General features: G+C 41.6%; 1 protein-coding gene across 3 annotated transcripts in view; it reads right to left on the minus strand.

Moving 5' to 3' along the window:
• Sap47 (Synapse-associated protein 47kD) overlaps window positions 1-18,610 on the minus strand; it is a 102,450-nt gene that overhangs the window by 2,093 nt on the left and 81,747 nt on the right. For 2 of the 3 annotated variants that reach the window (XM_076764199.1, XM_076764200.1), the window contains exons 5-8: window positions 14,526-14,663; window positions 13,062-13,201; window positions 12,001-12,140; window positions 7,451-7,621 (exon numbers count right to left, since the gene is read on the minus strand). In XM_076764199.1, coding sequence (XP_076620314.1) covers window positions 7,451-7,621; window positions 12,001-12,140; window positions 13,062-13,201; window positions 14,526-14,663 — 589 coding nt within the window. Of the gene's footprint in view, window positions 1-3,649; window positions 4,606-7,450; window positions 7,622-12,000; window positions 12,141-13,061; window positions 13,202-14,525; window positions 14,664-18,610 lie in introns of those variants that run through there. The other variant, XM_076764201.1, reaches the window with a different exon arrangement.

Raw genomic sequence — 18,610 nt, forward strand, 5'->3', positions numbered from 1 at the left:
GGGGCCGCGCGCGGGCATCTCGTACGCGTGAGTCTGCACGTTTTATATTCATTTTCTTTTCGTTTTTTAAGGTGTAAATCTGTGTGTGTACGTTTCCGGGCGAATCTGTACGCGTGAAATTTCGTATCTGTGTAAATTTGTACGTGAGAGGGGAGCGTGTCGCCACCGTGTGACACGAGTCGCGATTTTCCACGGGAACTTTCAGCCTTCGTGTTCCTGTTTCTTCGCATCGATCTCGCGACGCGCGTGTCTTCTCCGTGCGCCGGTGTGCGAGAATTAAATCGTGTTTCTGTGTATGTGTGTTAGTCGGGTGAACCGGGAAGGGGTACGTGGGGGGACAAAAACTCAAACCACACAAGGACAGAGAACCGAGAAACGGTGGGGGTGGAAACGTGAAACGGAACTGTGGAAGGCTTTCCAACGTGCCTCGCGACCGCGTGTCCCGTTTAATCTGCCCCGACTAGCGTTAAGAGGTTTGTCTAATTCTCCAGTAAAACAAAATCAATTTCTTTTACGTTCTATCGAAGCGCGACGACGCCTCGATAGCGGCAAATTTCAAATTTTTTAACCCCAGGCGACTCCTTAGACAGAAAGAAGCAATTTCTGCACTCGATGTTTACAAACTGAACATTTTTAATTAATCAAATATATTTAATGGACCAACCGAATACTTCGAATATAATATTCCAAACGATGGTCGACAGTTTATACTTTGTTTATGGGGACATAAAGTAAACAACGACGTTTGTGTTAAATTGTTTTAAAAACGAAACGTGTCCTCATTGAGTTAAAAAATCTTCCCCGCACGGGGTTGCTGTAACCACTTTAGAACACCCTTTAACCTGTTTAAGACTATAATTATAAAGTTTGATACTGAAATTTTAAAGCGATCGTTCGTGGAACTATATTTTTCAAGCTCGTCGACGCGATATTTGCAGAAAAAATGGACGAGCGATTTTTAAATTGTACAAACACGTAAAGTAAATATTCCTCTATTGTCCGTAGCAAAGTCAACTTGATCGAGAAAGAAATCAAATTTTCGGACAGCTGCGATTTTGTTAAATTTTCAGATTCTTTTTTTATTTTATTTTTAGCTTAGTCCGCGTGACAGTGTAAATAAAACAAGTATGCCCTAAACGTTTGCGTTGCAGCGAACGTACAAAATTTGAAATTGACGTTCCCAATAATTTTCTTCGAAAGAGAGTTCTAAAATTGTCCTACGGTTACTACAGAGAAATAGAAAGATCCATTAACGCGTTCGTTGCCACCATTCGGTTGGAAAATCATGTGTCACAGATGACGTTTGCTTTGCAGCGATTTTAATTATACATATATAAATAAAATTCATTAAACAGGTCAACCGAATATTTGGAATAACATATCACGCATAATGTGATGTATGGTACAGTTTTTACCTCATTTATTTACAATGCAAAATAAAAGGTTGGAAATAAAGACCTCGTGGAAATTAATTTACTCCATTTGAGCTGACACAACGTTTCGTTACATTTACTGAAAATACCCGATAATGAAAAATTATGATCAATGGAGTCTACATCGGTGAATAATTACTGAGCAAATTTTAATTACGGTCGAACAAATTCGATTTAAATTTCTGTAGTCTTTTTTTGCCCCGTTCAGGAGGCGAGCCTGTACGCAAAATTTGAAATTAGTTTTCGTTCGAAAAAAAATCTTAAAAATGATTTAATTTACCGAGAGTTAGACAGACTCTTACCACGTTTGCTATCATCGTTCATTGTCAATTAGGAAACCGTACGCCACAGACTATACATTTGGAGTATTGTTCTGTTCGACGTAGAACGTGCTTTTAACCATGTGCAAATGAAACGTATTAAATAGGCCAATTGAATATTCCCAATAACACGTCACATACTACGTGACACTGGTCTATAGTGCCATTTATTTATAAGGAAATAGACAGTGTGACGTGTGGTAGCAAACGTGTTAATATCGATAGAGAAGAGACGAGCAAAAGTTTATTCGAACAACGATTAAAAACTACAATTCATATCTAACGTGAAAATTTGTGTCGCAGTTTAACGAGCAACAACAGTTTGAATTTTGTTCGTTATTCGAAACGTTCATCTAGATAAGAATTTTGCTCGCCTCCGTTATGGTCTTTCTAGGAAAAGCGACGCGCGTCCCCGCTAAAACAATCGGAACCAAGACGAGCATCCGGGGTCGATTGATCGAGCCAGGTGAAACCCTATTCTCCAGGAACGCGATTTAAGTAATTACGTCCCGACGTGGGATTACGTTGAACGCGTCTGAGCACCCGCGGGGAATCAAAGTTAACTTGGCTGTCTAAAACTCCGCGCCTACGAGCTCGCGTGTAGCTTCCGGTCTCCCTTGGCTCGTTTCCTCCGACAGCAAATTATTAGGCTGTTTCTTTCCTCAAACAATAGTCTAAGATGCTGACTACATACGTACTGACATCTACTTGGAGGGGTAAAAATGACTTGTTCTAGAAAAGTATCCCATCGTACTACACTGAACACATTGTTTCGACGTTTACGAGTGTCTTTGGAGAGAAACATAACAGAAATTTTAGAAATTCAAAAGTTTACTTAAACTCTTTGATTCACTTTGGCATACGCAGGCATGCAAATTTTATACGCGAAGTAAAAGGAGAAAACTTTATAAAATTAATTGCCAATATTCTTAGACAAAAGCGACAACGGAAAATAAGTTACAAAAAAATTACAAAACAATTCATTTCGACCCCTTTGGTAGGTCCAGTGTTAAAAGAGTTCAAGAGCCACTGTAACGGAGCGTCGAATTTTTTCGCCAGAGGCTTGACACCACCCCCGTTCTCCGTTTAGCACCCTTGGCTGTAACTATCGATTCGTCTTTACATGCGCCCTCCGCGTCGGAGTCTGCCCCGACGTTCGATGGCCTCGCGAACGCCTATCGAGGCTCCCGTGTTTCCCAACCCCTTCTCTCCCTGCACTGTTCGTTTAATCGAGTATATTTTACAGTTTTCTCATGTTTTTTGTTGTTGTAATCGGGGTGCACCGGTGCACGTGCGTGAAAATTCTTTCGCGTGCTCGTTCCGCGCGCCGCTCGAGCGTCCGTCCATACGGAAAACGCGAAACTCGCGTTAATTAATTTTTACACCCCTCCTTTCCGCCGTTCTGCGTCGGCCCGGCTCTCGCCTCCGTCGCCCACCCCCCGAGAAGACTAAATTTTTTGGTGTTTTTTCTCTCTTGTTTTCTATTGTTCATTATTTATTTTTATCCGCGATTTATCGTGCTCTCTCGGGCGGACGGGCGTGTAAACGCGATCGCCCCGTTCCCATCCATGGAGTTTTTAACACGTATTATAAGTTTAATCGGAAGGAAATCACTACGAAGAATTACACCCACGAGAGACGAGACGAAATTACACCTCGATCTTCGTTTACATATATTTTTTTTTTTTTGGTAACTTTTTCTTTTTAAAACACGTATTGTCGTTCAACGAATTTCTTTTTTTTTTCTTTTTCTCTCTACCTCTATCCCTTCTGCCTTCGTTACCACGTCGATACCTGTAACCCCCGTTAAATCACAACGCGTTGGGTTGTTGCTCCGATTAAATTTTTCCCCTCCTGTTTGTTTATTTTTTTTTCTTTTTTTTTTTTAAATACGCGTCGAAATCGTTTTTCTCGAAAAGATTCAATTTTTCGTCCATGCTCGATACCAACGTTCCCTGTTCGATTTCATCACTCTGGTTGCCTTGCCCATTTGTTAACCGATCCGTAACGTTTTACAACACGGATAGAATCCACAAGAGACAATTATAATGAAGACAGACAGACGACAAACAGACACACAGACATTTAGTCGAGCGTTTAATTATTGATTGTTACTCGATTTCGGGTTAAAGGAAACATAATCTCCTCTCTCTCCTCGAAGCGCGTTTCTCTTGTTCTTCTTCCAATCATACCATCTCTCTCTTACGTTCACGCACTCAGTATCCATCCATCTCCCTCTTCGCCCCACACGTGGCCAAAAACTACAGTTCGCGTCCGTCTAGCGCGATCGGTTATTTACGCGTTTGCTTGATCACGGTTTCAAATTCGACGTATTCCCAAAACAAACTGTTTCCTCTCGCATGGTTGTTGTTCTCCCGTCCTGCCCCACTCTCTCTCCCGAAAACCTATTTTTGTACCGCGTTTAAGTAAGATGGCCTGTTCGATCTCGTTGAATCGATCGCCGATAATTATCGACTACGACGGAAATAACGATAACGGAAACCATCGCGCGGACTACCCCTGAACCGCGAGATTATCGCGTCTATCGTCGCATCGATATCGGAAACGAAGAAAAGAAAAATCGGTAACGAAACGAAGGGGGATGGGGAGGATCGAGATCCGGATCCTTGGGTGTCGGTGACACGTGAAACGGGAACGAGAACACAAAAGACGATAGAAGTAAAAAAGAGAAAAGAAAAAACGAACAGAGGGAGGAGAGGGGTTCGAGGAGATCGTGAACGAGAATCGAGAAATCAACGTCGGTTTTTGAGACGGGGAAAAAAGCATGTCGTATTATTTTTTAAGGGGGTGTGATTTGGATAAGCTTTTATCGGGAACTCCTCTTCTTTAGGCTGTTGACAAAATAGAATGAAAAGCGGTTGTTTAGTCACATGAGGTATCATATTATGTCAGACGAGGTCGGGCAGGCTCGAGCAACTAACGAGAAGACAATGGTCTCCCGACTCGCATACAAGTAAATAGGATGGGGGGTTTCGTACTCGAGCAATCCCTACAGAAAGCACACTGATAGGAAAGTTGGACAAGCTGCTCCTCAACCGGGAACAGGTAACACAGACTACGGGGGTGACGACGACACTAAATGCTGGTGAAAAGGTGGAACATCGAGATCGAGTTTCACGATGACGTTGATTCACGCATATACTCACGGGGGAGGATGTATGCTTGGACACCCGTGTCTTGGGCATAGATCGCTCGATCGCAGGATTCTCTCCTTTCTTCCGTTTGCTCGCGTCGTCGATACTTACATTTTATGGACTGTCTATTTTTAGGTACATTATTGCACTCTTTTAAGTTTCGTATATTAGTTTCGACCCCTGGGAGGCCCTCTCCAGGATTTCAAGAATGCCAGAAATTAGTCAATTTTTACAGAGTTCTGGTAGAAATTTTCGTAGTTTTAAAAATTACTAATTCAATTTTTTTATCAATTTAGGAGCGTTACCATGTGACACAGTTTGAAGTTTTATGGGTCTGCTGTACGAGTGTAATAAATACGATGAAAAACTAAAAGGATGTCGATATAATCTACTGTATGGACATGAGAAGTTGGTAAGTCCGATTAGTTATAGTATAATCTACTGTACACGCCAATGAAACTGTAAGCTCGCTAAACATTAAACTAAAAAAGGAGATTATACTACAACTAGTCAGACCAGTCAACTTCTCATCTCTGCACTCAACTTCTACAGGTAAGTATCAGTTATAATATAAATTAAATTCAATGTAAAGTTACAAATATAAACAATGAAATTATATATGATGAACCAACAGAACTAGGGTCGTTTATTTTTAATCCATCCTATTCTCAAATTTTAATCCTGAAGAGGGTCTTCCACAGAGTCAAAACATCGATGCACTGAACTAATATAATCAAATTGTTTGAAAAGAAGCTGTTTGCCACGTGGATTCCGCCAGCAAACGGGGAGGGAAAAAGATATATTTCGTTGGTGGTCGTAACGGAACAACGCGCGAGTATCTGTTCAAGCATTGCGTTCCGTGGTTAATTGTTAAGGTGTGTGTATAAAACAGTACCGAAGTAACGTGCACACGTGGACTCTCTTCGAGGGTAGTCGATCGAGGACGCGGAGCGCGTCCGTGAACCACGAAGCACTCGAACTCTCGCGGCAAGTGTCCTCTTTCACGTTCTGTTCGTATTTTTAAACCCGGGCGCGGATCGATGCTCATCATTAGCCGAGGATTTACAGTTAAGTGTAAGCCGTATCAATTATGTTACGAACGACTCGTGGCTATTCCTAGATAGTCACGCATCCAGCCACTGACCGTTCCCGGAACGGTTAATCTGATTGCAATCGATTAACACTTAGGCAACGGATCGAGTCTCGCCTCGACTGAGGAAATTCAATCCGCGAAATATTCGACACGCTTCGAATTCGATTACTCCTCCTTCGTCTGTTGCAATTCCCGAGTGAAATAAAATTTCTAAAAATAGTGTTTGACAAAGGGGAAAAGGTACACCTTTTATTTTATGACATTACGAGTCGTCCACGTGATATACAGGGTGTTCGGCCACCACAGGGGAAAAATTTTAATGGGAGATTCTAGGGGCCAAAATAAGACGAAAATCAAGGATACTAATTTGTTGATTGAAGCTTCGTTAAAAAGTTATAGAAACATTTCCGGCCAGATAGTATATTTTCGGTAAAGAATTTTTTTCTCGAAACTGAGTAGGATTTCGAGGGTATGTCTAATGACCAAAAATGATTGCAATTAACCCTCGCAACCGAGAATAATTTTTTTAGAACGATTTGAAATTTTTTTTTTCGCTGAAAAATTTAGACACCTATCACCTGTCGATTTTTCTTAAAAATTCGTTTTTCATTTTTAATAAATTTGGTTGGCGCTGTACAGAAAAGTTATTTAATACTATTTTGTAGGTATCTATGAGCTTTACCTTCATACTAAATTTCAATACAATCCATCAACTATTGTAGAAATTATGGCTGTTTGAAAATTGGATGAGATTTATGGGGTTTTTCTAACTTTTCGAGGCCAAGAAACAACTTTTCGAATATTTTTAGAATTTCTACATATTGTTCACTAAAATACGCGTCGTTTGCTTTTTTAAACATTAAAATCGTCCAATCCGTTCAGAAGTTATGGTGTTTTAAAGATATGCATGAAATTTCAGTGAAACATATCAACGGTATGGTCAGACATTATATTTTCGGTAAGGAATTTTTTTCTCGAAACTGAGTAGGAATTCGGGGGTATGTCTATTCACCAAAAATTATTGTATTTGACCCCCGCAGCTAAAAATAATTTTTTTAGAATGATTTGAAATTTTTTAATTTAATTTTTTAATAACTTTTTAACGAAGCCTCAATCAACAAATTGATATTCTTGATTTTTATCTTATTTTGGCCTGTAGAATCTCCCATTAAAATTTATCCCAGTGGTGGTCAAACACCCTGTATAGAGCGTGATTCCACGTGAAAAAATAGAAAAAAAAAATAGAATTCGTCGAACCCTAAGTGTTAATCTTGGTAATCGAGTAAGATTTCGGGTGGTTCAGAAATTAAAGAATAGTAGAATTTTTTACGTTTTAACGAACAGATGAATAGAATGGAGGACTCGTGGCACGAGTTAGGAGATTTGTGCTTCGTGTTCTGGGCACTTGTCCTTCGCAAGCAAGGTTAACGACGACCAACGATCACTGACCTTTCGGTGGCTGCATCCCCAGCTTTTTCATGCCCTCTCGGACCTCTTCGAGGTCCGTGTCCGAGACCCTCATGCTATCGGACACGAATTCGTGGCCTGGCGAATCGGCCAACGCGCTGTTACTGCTGGTGGTCACGGTTCCGTTGGTTTCCCGGCGACTGGTCATGTGAACTGTTCGCAAGACAACACTCACGGCTAAACTAGAAGGGTCGGGAGCTGCCTAATGCTAAGCTCTAGGCGTAACTAGGATTCGTTTAGTTTCCTTTGCATTGCAATTAATTGTTTTGTTGCCGGAAAGCTCGCTGCGCTTCCATTTACACGGCGAGATAATAATAAAATTGCGTCGAAAGACACCCGAAGTGGGCACAGTGGACTCACTCGCTTTCTTTTCCACTAGGATTCAAGGGAATTGAAAAATTGAAGATGCAATTAAAATTTCATGGAACACGATTCTGGAAAACTTATTACACCAACGTTGCAAGGACCGCCTCGAGCCCCCCAGGGAACTATTCTGAATTCTTTTTGGTCTCGTTATTTTCTTGTTACGTTGTACGGTTCATCAACAACCGAGAAGACAAAGTTTTCAATGAAAACGCAGTTCCACAGAATGGGAACTATTCCTAGTCTCAGAGAATTCCATCGACGTGGAAGTTTTTACCTCCTCCGAAGCTCGTGCTAATAGTTGGCTACTTAAACCGCAACATGTTCGAGTTTCTCGGTCACTTTCCGTTCCGCGAAACGTTTCACACGCTTTTTCCCATCGTAGGAGCGAAGCTAAACGTTGCGGTTCGCCGTCAACGAATTGCCAACTGCCGAAACGTCGACTGTGACGGCACAAACTGAAATATGACAATACCAAATTCGTGCAAATACTGGGTCCTTGACGGAACGACGGAGTTCGAAAATGGCCGCTTTTTGGTACTGGTTGAAAATTAAATTCACTCGTTTAATGGAAAAGTTATAGTAAAAACGCCTACACGTTGAGCTGTTATCCTAGTACTCGGAGATGAGCAAAGTTTTTATTTGAAAATTTTACACATCTCTGGTAGTCGTTCTCGAATTAAAATGTCTAATTAATAGCCTCTCCCTCTCCCATTCTGTCTGTCACTCTGCTACTTTCTCACCCTTCCCTTATTTTCTCTCCTCACCGTTTGATAATTCTATCCGAATCCTTCTAAAAGCTTCCTTCTCAAATCCACCCATCCCCTCCGGTAGATTCCTTCCACGTTTCCATTAGCTCTATGACGTCCCATTTCTCTATTTCTTTCTAAAATTCCCTAATCCTGCCACGTTCGATCACAGAGGCGCAATTCACTTCATCAGCGTGTTCAATCCATGGTTTCTTCCTAGCACGATGGTCTCTTTCTGAAGTAATTATTCACGACATTCCACCGGAAGGGACTTTAGAAGGTCTAGCGAAATATATTCTACGGAGATGCAATAATCTATCATAGAGCTCCATTTGTTTCAAACAGAATTATTATCACGTATGAGTTCAGGTTTACCGAACCTCTATGAAAAATATAAAAAAGAGAGTAGAGAATATTTGAGACAAAATACTGCACCAAAGAAGGAAATAGAACTCCGTCTGTTTCAAACAGAATTATTTTCGCAGGACGGACGATTTATTTTTCTACGAAAAATGTAAAAAAGACAGAATATTTGAGACAAAATACTCTACCAAAAAAAGAAAATAGAACTCCGTTTGTTTCGAATAGAATTATTTTCATGAATTCAAGCCAAACTACTGCACCGAAAAAGAAATGATATCGTTAAGGGGACGATACAGTCCTCAAGATAGTCTTCGATACTCTATTCAAATTTCTCCCTGTAACTATTGTTTGCATCTTTGTTTGAAAAAGTGCTGTAGCTTGACCCAGTTTCGAGAATCACCCTGTACACGTACACAGTATAATGCAGGGGACAAGTTTCGCGAAGAGGGAACCTTGTTCTTTTAAAAGAAAGGGAAAAACAATTTAACTAATTTCCCCTAAAAGCAACCGAGTCTCGATAGTTCCACAGGACCATTGCACATGTTCATACAACTGATAATGATCCCAGTACGTTACTACATTTAGAAACGTCCCTACTGGGTTATGCACGTACGATTCACTATTTCATTTTCAGGATTATTGCAATTTGTTCACCGCTTCGTACGCGCCCGTATTATACAATAGCTCCGCGTGCATGGACATTTATAGTTGTTCCCTAACAACTTTACTCTTAAAGAGCATTCGTGAAAGCTCTATTATACGTATGTAAAGCTTGAAATTTCACGGCAAATGCAATTCGTTTAATTAATGCACTCTCGTTTTTGTTTCGAACTGAATCTAACAAATAAATGGCGATTGTCAACCGTTGATCTTCCTATTACTTATAAACACTCTTAATTGCGGCCTAAGTACGTTATACTAGTTATAACGTTCCAAATGAAACGCAATGGAAGTTTAACTCGCCCCGATGGAATAATTCTCGAATTCTGTTGCAACGGGGTAGTCGAAAGTGGCCATTTTCGATCCTCGTCCTCTCGCCAAAGAAAACCATCGAACTTCGAAGACTCGAGGGGGTCTATCCAGCCGTATCTTGCGTACCCAGTGAACTTCGAACGGGTTCTTGGAAGCGCAGCGAGCCTCGCGGATCGAATTCTCATTTAGCGATAGGGAAGACCACCGGTTCGATGCTCGGAGACAGTCGTCGAAACGCGGAAGGGTGAAAAGCCTCCTGTGTTTCGTTTTATCTCATCGATTCGTCTCTTCCCGGTGGAAATTCCATTGTCTGTTTATTTATGGAGAACCTTTGGCCCCCTTCCGGTTCCGCAATTTAGGAACCCGATCAACGGTGGCCTCCCGACGTACTGGCGCGCTGATTTTCCGCCGAACGAGTATCAATATTCCATCCGGGAATTATCGTTTCACTCTGTATTAACGTTGCATTTATAATTCTGACGGTGGAGGTAATAGAGACGCGATTTCAATCAACCCGCGGTTCGATAATTTCGACCGCGACAACGCGTCTGGATACGAAAAGCCCCGATAACACGTTCACAAACTGCGTTTAATCTTTTTTCATTGGTATTCGACGCTAGAACTGCAAAAAATGGTCGAAATGACTCGTAATTTTTAATAAAAATTGTAGAATATTTGCTCGACCGGAGCTCCAAACAATTCACTCGATAAATAGGAAATACTTGATACGAGCATGCAAAGATTAACTGTGACTTAAAAATAGCGATCACGATAGATCGATCGTGTGAACGCTGTCACAGGTGACCAGGGTTGGAGCACATTTATAATTTAAACTGACGCTCGTTTCGGACGGGGCTATTTCCTCCATCGAGTTCGTACATTAAATGCAATTCTTGTTACTCTAATGTTTCACGATTAAGAGCGTTTCTCGTAAAAATCATGGACTGTTTGACGCTGAATCTGACACGCCAGCACGTTGTTCGCTGCTTGTTAACGGACGGATGAATCTACGCGACGCATAAACTTCTCAAATGTGCCATGCAAGAAAGATCTCATCTCAGAAAACGAGTCGTGGATCAGGCGTAAACGGATCACGACGCTCGTAAACATTCCCCACCGGTCGTCGATTAGATTTTTCTCCGTGGCTCTTCGTTTCTCCAGCTATTGTTTACCAGCGTCGTGCTCCACGATTAAGGGGTTGAAATATCCTCTCGAGGAGATTCGAGTCGAGCGGCTCGAAACTGCAATGCAAACTAGAAGGCAGCGAATACCAGAGAACAAACGGAAAGGGCGTGTGTACCTACGTAGCACGCTGGGCTCTCGGCCGATCGACCCTTTCGACGACCTCGACAATGGCCGACCATCGACTCCCGATGACCTCTCGTCCCCGTCTTTTCGCGCGAGAACCAAGGAAACCCAATTATGAGCAGAATTGGCAACTGGTAGCGTTCTTTCGACACATTCCGTCATTACAGATTCGACAAAACAATTGCAAAGTGAACGATTTTTGTTGATATTAGTTTGGAACACAGAAAAGAATCGAGTGTTCCTAAAAATGTTTTTACTGGGCTTCGATGTACACAGAAGTGGTTCAAGTTTTCATTCTACCAGTTGAGTTACAATAGTCTCATGAAATATTTCGAACAATACCGATTCTACCGAGCAAGTATCCAATCTTTTCAAAAAGATTCGATTCGCGGTTGCAAGTGTCGCTGAACTTACCTTCTGCTCACCCACAGAATAATATATCCTCTTCAGGAATACTCGCAAAAATCTGCACGGTTTACTGCTTTAATTAATAACTAAAATTGCAGATAAGTATGATTAAATTTTTCAACGACGTGACACGGAATAATTTCCCGAAGAGGAAGGATAGCGAACGATTTAGAAAATCGGAATACTTGCGTCTGTGAAATCGTTCCTTCCTCGAGAGTAACGTCTCCTAGGAGGACGAGATAGACGAGGCTGAGATCGAGGTCGAAAGGGTCGAGAGCAGAGGAGGATTATACATGTGATGTGCACCGTGCGTAGAATAATAATACCGGCTAAGCGTGAAAAGTGACGGTCAGCTGATTCGATTATTACCTTCAGGTTGTTCCACGACTTCGGTGGATGATTGGTTTTGTTCGTTCTCCGCTTGGTGGGCCATTGCGTTTAACTCGTGGCTCTGGCGAAGAACTGACACCCGATAAAAGTAGTTCCTCCAAAAATTCTCTTCAGATATACTGCGCGACAGGTAAATTAATCTCGGTGTGAACTTCAGGTCGATACAGGAGCCCCTCGGGTTCCGATTTACCGTAATCGGACACCAGTTTGGAAATTGCCAATTAACGCTGCCCGCGACACGGACCGATTTAATTTAGACCGGTAATTAATTGATTCGCACTCGCGCGAGGGTGCCGCGGCTCTCACGAATGCCTTTGGTTATCTCGCGATCGAGATATTAGTTTTCGAATCGCGTTTCAGCAATTGTTTCGCAAAATAAAGAGATATCGATCTCCATAGAAGCTTAATCGCGTACTGTCCGGGTGCCCCGAATACGTATCTTACGGTAAAATTATCTGAATTACAAAAAAAAAGAAAGATAAAAGTTTTACAATTATGGATTCTCCAGAGTTCTCTGAAATTATCTTTTGTCCTATATTTTTCGGAAGAAGTTTCGTTTTTTGTATTTCAGATGACTTGCGCGAGCAACAGTAGATGGTCGTTTTTAAAATCGTTCTTCTTCAAGAGAGAATTCAAATAATCTGAAGATACTTCTTAAAATTAAATTAAGATTTCCTGTATTCGCACTTTTACCGAAGGTAAAGAACTGATTTTAACTTTTTTTCTTTCCCTTCATATTCCATATTCAATGCTTAAGTTCTCTCCGTCCATTATAACCAACTTCTTCTAAAAAATTTCGTATTGTTCCGTGGATTTGCTTCCTCTCCATTTTCTTCCAAAAGTTCGCTGGTCAATTTTGGCGCATTCAAAGATGCTTGATTTTACTAATAATTTCGCGAACAGAATTGAAATACGACCCAGTTGTTGTTCCGTTGGTTAATTAAACGATCGCCTACGGTTGCTCGTGATTAAAATATTCACGCCTGAAAGAAACTGATTTCCTCTTTGCGAAATGCAGAGAATATTTAGGGGAAACTTACACTTTGGGTACCAATTCGAATCTCATATTTTCCAAGTTTGGATCCAAAGCGAGGGTCGCCTGGGCCATTGGTTGCACAGCCTCAAAGTCCCATGCAAAATCGACTCCCTCGGGCGGGGGCCTTAAGAAGTTTCTCTGATTCTGAAATCAATGGCCGCGGTGAATTATGCAGCGAACTTTGTCAACTTTGTCGCGCATAGTTTCGAACATCGACACGCGACAAGGAAAAGCATTCGCGTTTAGCGTGGTACAGTGACCGACTGGCTAGTAAACTTTCCTCTTCTGCAACGCTATCGACGATAAAAATCTCGGATTAACGAGACCGGTGCCCAATTAAAGAACAATTTGCGATCTCGCTTACCGGTTTCCTGATTAATGCGACTAATGGCCCGTCACTTACGGAATTTAATTGTAACTTCAACGATCGTCGTTAATTACGAGACGGTCTGTCGAATCTAATCACCGTCGAGAAGGATCACCGTATCAACGACACTTGATTAAATGCAATAATATTTTCTGCAAACTGTCAAATTAATACATTCTATTTTTCGCGTAGTTGTGTTGACCAATGGATCATTTAATAGAAAAATATTGATTCTATTTTGGAAAAAGAAACAAACGAGCTTCACTCTTCCTTATAGTATTGACGACGACTCGTTTAATCGAAATTTATCATCGATCGTTATATCGAGAACACGAATATTGGAAGAATAAAAGAGTCGAGACGCGAAATGTGTCTTGAAGCGGCGTAGTCGTAAAGTACCTGCACGAATCAGCTTTAGATCCTCGTGTCGTAGGAGCTATTCATCCCGTGTATGAAAATTTTATTAAGGATGATCTTCTCGAGCGCTGCTTAGACGGATATTATTGAAATAATAATGAGAGTTACAACGCACTTCTTCGGAAGATGGCACTTAAGACTTTATTCGACGAGACGCGAGTCGACCAGATCGTCTCGTATATCGCTATCTACATTTTTAACGAAGGTTTCGTCGGTCCGCTGCAACGATGCGTATTAATTATTGACTGCATCGTTGACTTCACTCGAGACACGTATTTTCGTCGTTAAAGTCAAAGTAATTGTACCGAAAACAGAAGATTTTTTAAAAAACTGATACGTCACAATTTAGATCATACTCTATCGTATAATTTTCAATTCTTCCTCCCCACTGGAAATTGACAAGTTATTTTTTATGTTACGGATGTCGACAATGAAATATTGCAGAGGAAGGTGCAAAGTTGCAATGGTTGAAACTGATTAGATATCCGAGAGTAGACTAAATATCTTTCTTCGATGATATTTCCAAGTTTCTACCTAGGGTTACAGTTTCTCTGTTAGAACATTTTAGCGTCCCGTGTTCGCTACGTGCCGTCCTATTGTGCGATGGAATCCAATTGCACCCTCTCTATCCAGCCCTCTGGCAAGGATTCGCACGCACAGAGAACGCGGAAAGGAATTACTCACCGTTGAAAGAGATAAACATTCCTCTCGGAGAAGGTCCTCGTTGGGTGCACCGACCCACGGTGCAACGGCCTCTCCCTTCTCAGTATGTTTGCTCGCGATAAAATTGTCCTGTTCTTTGTTTAATTCAGCCACCAATCTCTGAAATACCATTAATTCCGTATTAGACACAGGGTCGTGGCGAGGAGCGAGAGGGTTCACGGGACAAGTGTCGCTAAGCTAGGAGACAGAGAGCAATTATCGGTGTCATCGACGTGCTCTGTGAGCACGGAAATAGCTACGAGGAATCTGCTAAAAGCTGGAGAGTGCGATGTACGGAGAGTACGTTCACCTCGTTAATTAGATCGTTATCGCATTTTTGTCGATATTCATCGCTTCCACGTCGCAGTCCGCTGAAATCGAATCGATCCGTCGGGCACAACGGTTTCACGCTCGATTTGCATCGACAGTTTTTGTCGGGGACGGATAATTCGCCGGCGACTCGGGATATTTTCGAGATTAACCCTACCAGGACGGTATTCCTGGCTGTATTAATCCGCAGGCGGTATTTAACCCCTCGACGACCCGGCCACGACGAAATGGAAACTTCATCGCGCGGAAGGAGGGAGACAACTTATTTTAGAAATTCAATTTCGCGCTGAAAGATCTCAAAGCGCCCCGTTCCTGTACCTTGTTACCCCCGTTTAAACGTATTTTACGATACGATGCGTATTTATTAAATTGCTTTTAACGAGTAATTTCGAGCCCGGCGTCTGCAAAATTTTATCGTCACTCTGAACAGCGAGCATTCGTCATTATGCATCGAACAGCAGTCGAACAAATAAATATCTCTTTAAATTCTTTGACTTATACCGCGATTGAAAGAATACTTGATAAATAATTTAAATGATTCGTCGAGGACTCGAACTCCGCGAGAAAAGAAATTCATATAAAAACAGTGACACAGTAGGAGATGGAAGTTTATTTGCACAGTCGGGCACTGATGGGAACCGACTCAATGACACACTGATATCGATAGGTATCGATTCACAAACATTGTGTCGAGTTATCTAATAGGTGTCGAAATAAGTCAACATTGATACGATGTGGTTGTTGACATTGCTGCAGAACTCCAACAACGTCGACAGAATTCAAATATCAAGTATCATTGAAATTCTAACGAGACGTAGCTTACTATCGGAGTTGTAGATCGTTCGAATGACTTCGAGTAAACCTTTGTTTAGAGTCTGATCGATGGAGATCGATTTCAAAGCAGGCCTTTCACGAATATCGTCGCAAGCTTCGACGTTTAGCATTTTAAAATATAAATTCGAGACAAACCCTCCGTATTTCAATTTCGTTAAAGTTCCTGGCGCATAGAGTGCAAAAAATGATCGATTTGACACGGAGTGATGCATATAGAGGCTCTGTCGCGCTAATAATCCGTCGGAACTTCTTTGGTTTACCCAGCACCATTTTAAAAGGCCACGCCATGGAAGAGTTTTATTTACAGAGTTTGTAACAAAAACGCAAGAAGATAATTACATCAAACTTTCAAACTTCGAGGCTAATTGCAGCGTTCTAAAAAAAGGAATTCTACCACCTGAAAGGTGTCAATTTTTTAAGTAAAACGATCCCAGAAGCGCGCGTAACAACTGTTCCTATTATACTAAAGTTTTCCCAAGAACGTTGACCAAGCGAATCTATAGACAGATGTTTAAACTTTTCCCAAAGGTCACATAGAGCCTTGTTATACGCGACATTTAGCGAGTATAGTAGTTCAAAGTCAAAGTGGTAGAAAACACTGACAACCGATGGTTCGTGTTGATATGACGGAAGTCATGCTTGTAAAGAACCATGGGGTCGAGCAATTCCTCCTACGAATTGAATATTCTCGAGGACAAGAATACTTGTTATCAAGCGTTGAACCTCGTCACTATCGAACGCGAGTAGTGCATTAAATTCTGGTTTTAATGGGTGAAATTAAATACAGGAACTTGGAGCAATGGCAATAACCCAAAGACAAACGTAAAACGTAGTCGAGGCACTGGCGAGACAAATGGCGAGGATTGGGCCAAGAACGAAGAAAAATGGACGACCAGAGATCACGGGGGATACGGAGCGTCTAAAAGGATTAAAGACGTAGAGTCCTGCGGCGTCGTGGCTCAAGCTCGGATAGGCAAGCTCCTTATTATCGCGCTCGTATTTGGGTCAACGAAGTTCTGGGCTACTGCAAGTGCACGAAATCTAATATAGATCATCCTATGCTTATTTCGTAACGAGCGATCCAACTGCTTACAAGAATTAAATTCTAACAGAGAGAAATAAAGGGGAAACTCTACGGGCAGGGTTCATCGATCGTTACAATTTCCAGAACTCTTCCAGTTTTCCAGCATCCGGTTCGACAGCTACGTAAGGTTGCTTTGAATCTCGAAGAGCGACTGGAAAACGCGTTCCTTTTATCCGAGGAAACGGGAAAATGCACCGAGGTGACAGATTGCACTGTTACGAGCACTCGTAAACATATAAAGTTCTGAGTGTCGATGATATTTTATTTACTCTTTTTCCTGATCGAGGAGCGACAAAAATTCTGTATGGTTTTTAAAACGCGCCGTAAATATTGTCCCGCGTATATAGACGCGGCCGTAAAATTAAATTTTCATAAACTAGATGTATCGTATGCATCAAGCTAATATTAGACACAGTGCATCGCGCAGAGGCAGGGCTCAAGTTCGGCTAGGTGAGCACCCTTATTATCGCGCTAGTATTTAGGTCAACGAAGTTCTCGACTTCGCGCAGACAGTGCATGACAACATTCTCTGTGAACCGCGAAACATTCATTAGGAATCGATATTTTTGTGTTCTCGCAACCTGGTAAGCTTCGCCCATTAACCCTCCGAACAGACGATACAATTGTTTTTTTTGGATCGTATGCTATTTATTTCCGCGACAAGAATTCGTCGATCCTATCCGGATTCATTTTCCTCAACCAGATAAAAAGTTAATTCGATAATGAATAGGAATCGAAACGAACAATAAAATAAAACTAAATTAAAAGAAAAAGAGTCCCTTTGAGCATAAATTTTTAATCCTCTTTTCCGCTTTATTAATCCCCTGTCGTTTTTTGCAGGATCCTAGCTTTTTAACGATGATTAATTGAACACTGTTCTGCTTGAACAGTATTTTAAATTTTGATTAACTTCCCTTGCGCAATTTGATAATTAACTCCGGGATTAAAACATTTTGCAGCGAGTATTTTAAATAGACGATTTTACGATCCAACTCGAAATAGTTATCGAAATAAATTCATTGGTAAATTAATCAAACTTGCAATGCAAACTGCAAGGTCTGAACGGAGCTTTCGATTCGAAGAGTCAAAAGAATACAAGAGGGCGGAAAAAAATTCCTCGAGCTTGGCAAAGAGCAAAACAATCTCTTCAGAGAACCTTGTTCCTAAAGCGAGAAAAACTTTCAACTTTGCAAACGAACCCTATAGTTTCGAGCAAACGGTAGTTAAGCTTCATTGGAAAATAAATTCGCGAAGTTAATTTTCGGACGCCCAACTGCTGCAGGTTTGCAAATAGTCATTTTTGCTGTTCGCACAGAAATAAGTTGTAACGAAAACAAATGTCGACTACTCTTTTGGTTGCAAGTTTTTACTTCCCAAAGAGTGTTTACACGTCGAAATGTTGTTGTTACGGCAAGGGGGACGAGAGTAAAACATGATTACAGCCGTTTCGCTAATCTGTGTCTCGCTTTTCCCGAACAATTCACCCTTCTCTCGCGCTACGAGTTTCGATTCAACCCCCGACGGCAAGGGGCTCCAGGAATTTGTGCACCAGTGGCCCAGAAAACTCGGGTTTATTTTTATTCCGCCGCCACGTCGACGGGCGCACACGTCACACGTTTACAATTGTACACACGTTCCTCGTGGATTTTTACAACCGTTGGTCACGCGAATCTACGACTCCGCCATTACGTCCGGATGCAACCGTGCCGTTTCCACCTACGGACATTTTTTTACGACTCGAAAAGGCCAACTCAGCGAGACAATACGATCTCGGGAATAACTCCCGGCACCTCGATCGATACGCGAAATTGCAACGCAA

Source organism: Colletes latitarsis, chromosome 4 (genome assembly GCF_051014445.1).
Source record: "Colletes latitarsis isolate SP2378_abdomen chromosome 4, iyColLati1, whole genome shotgun sequence".
In the NCBI taxonomy this organism is placed as follows: domain Eukaryota; kingdom Metazoa; phylum Arthropoda; class Insecta; order Hymenoptera; family Colletidae; genus Colletes; species Colletes latitarsis.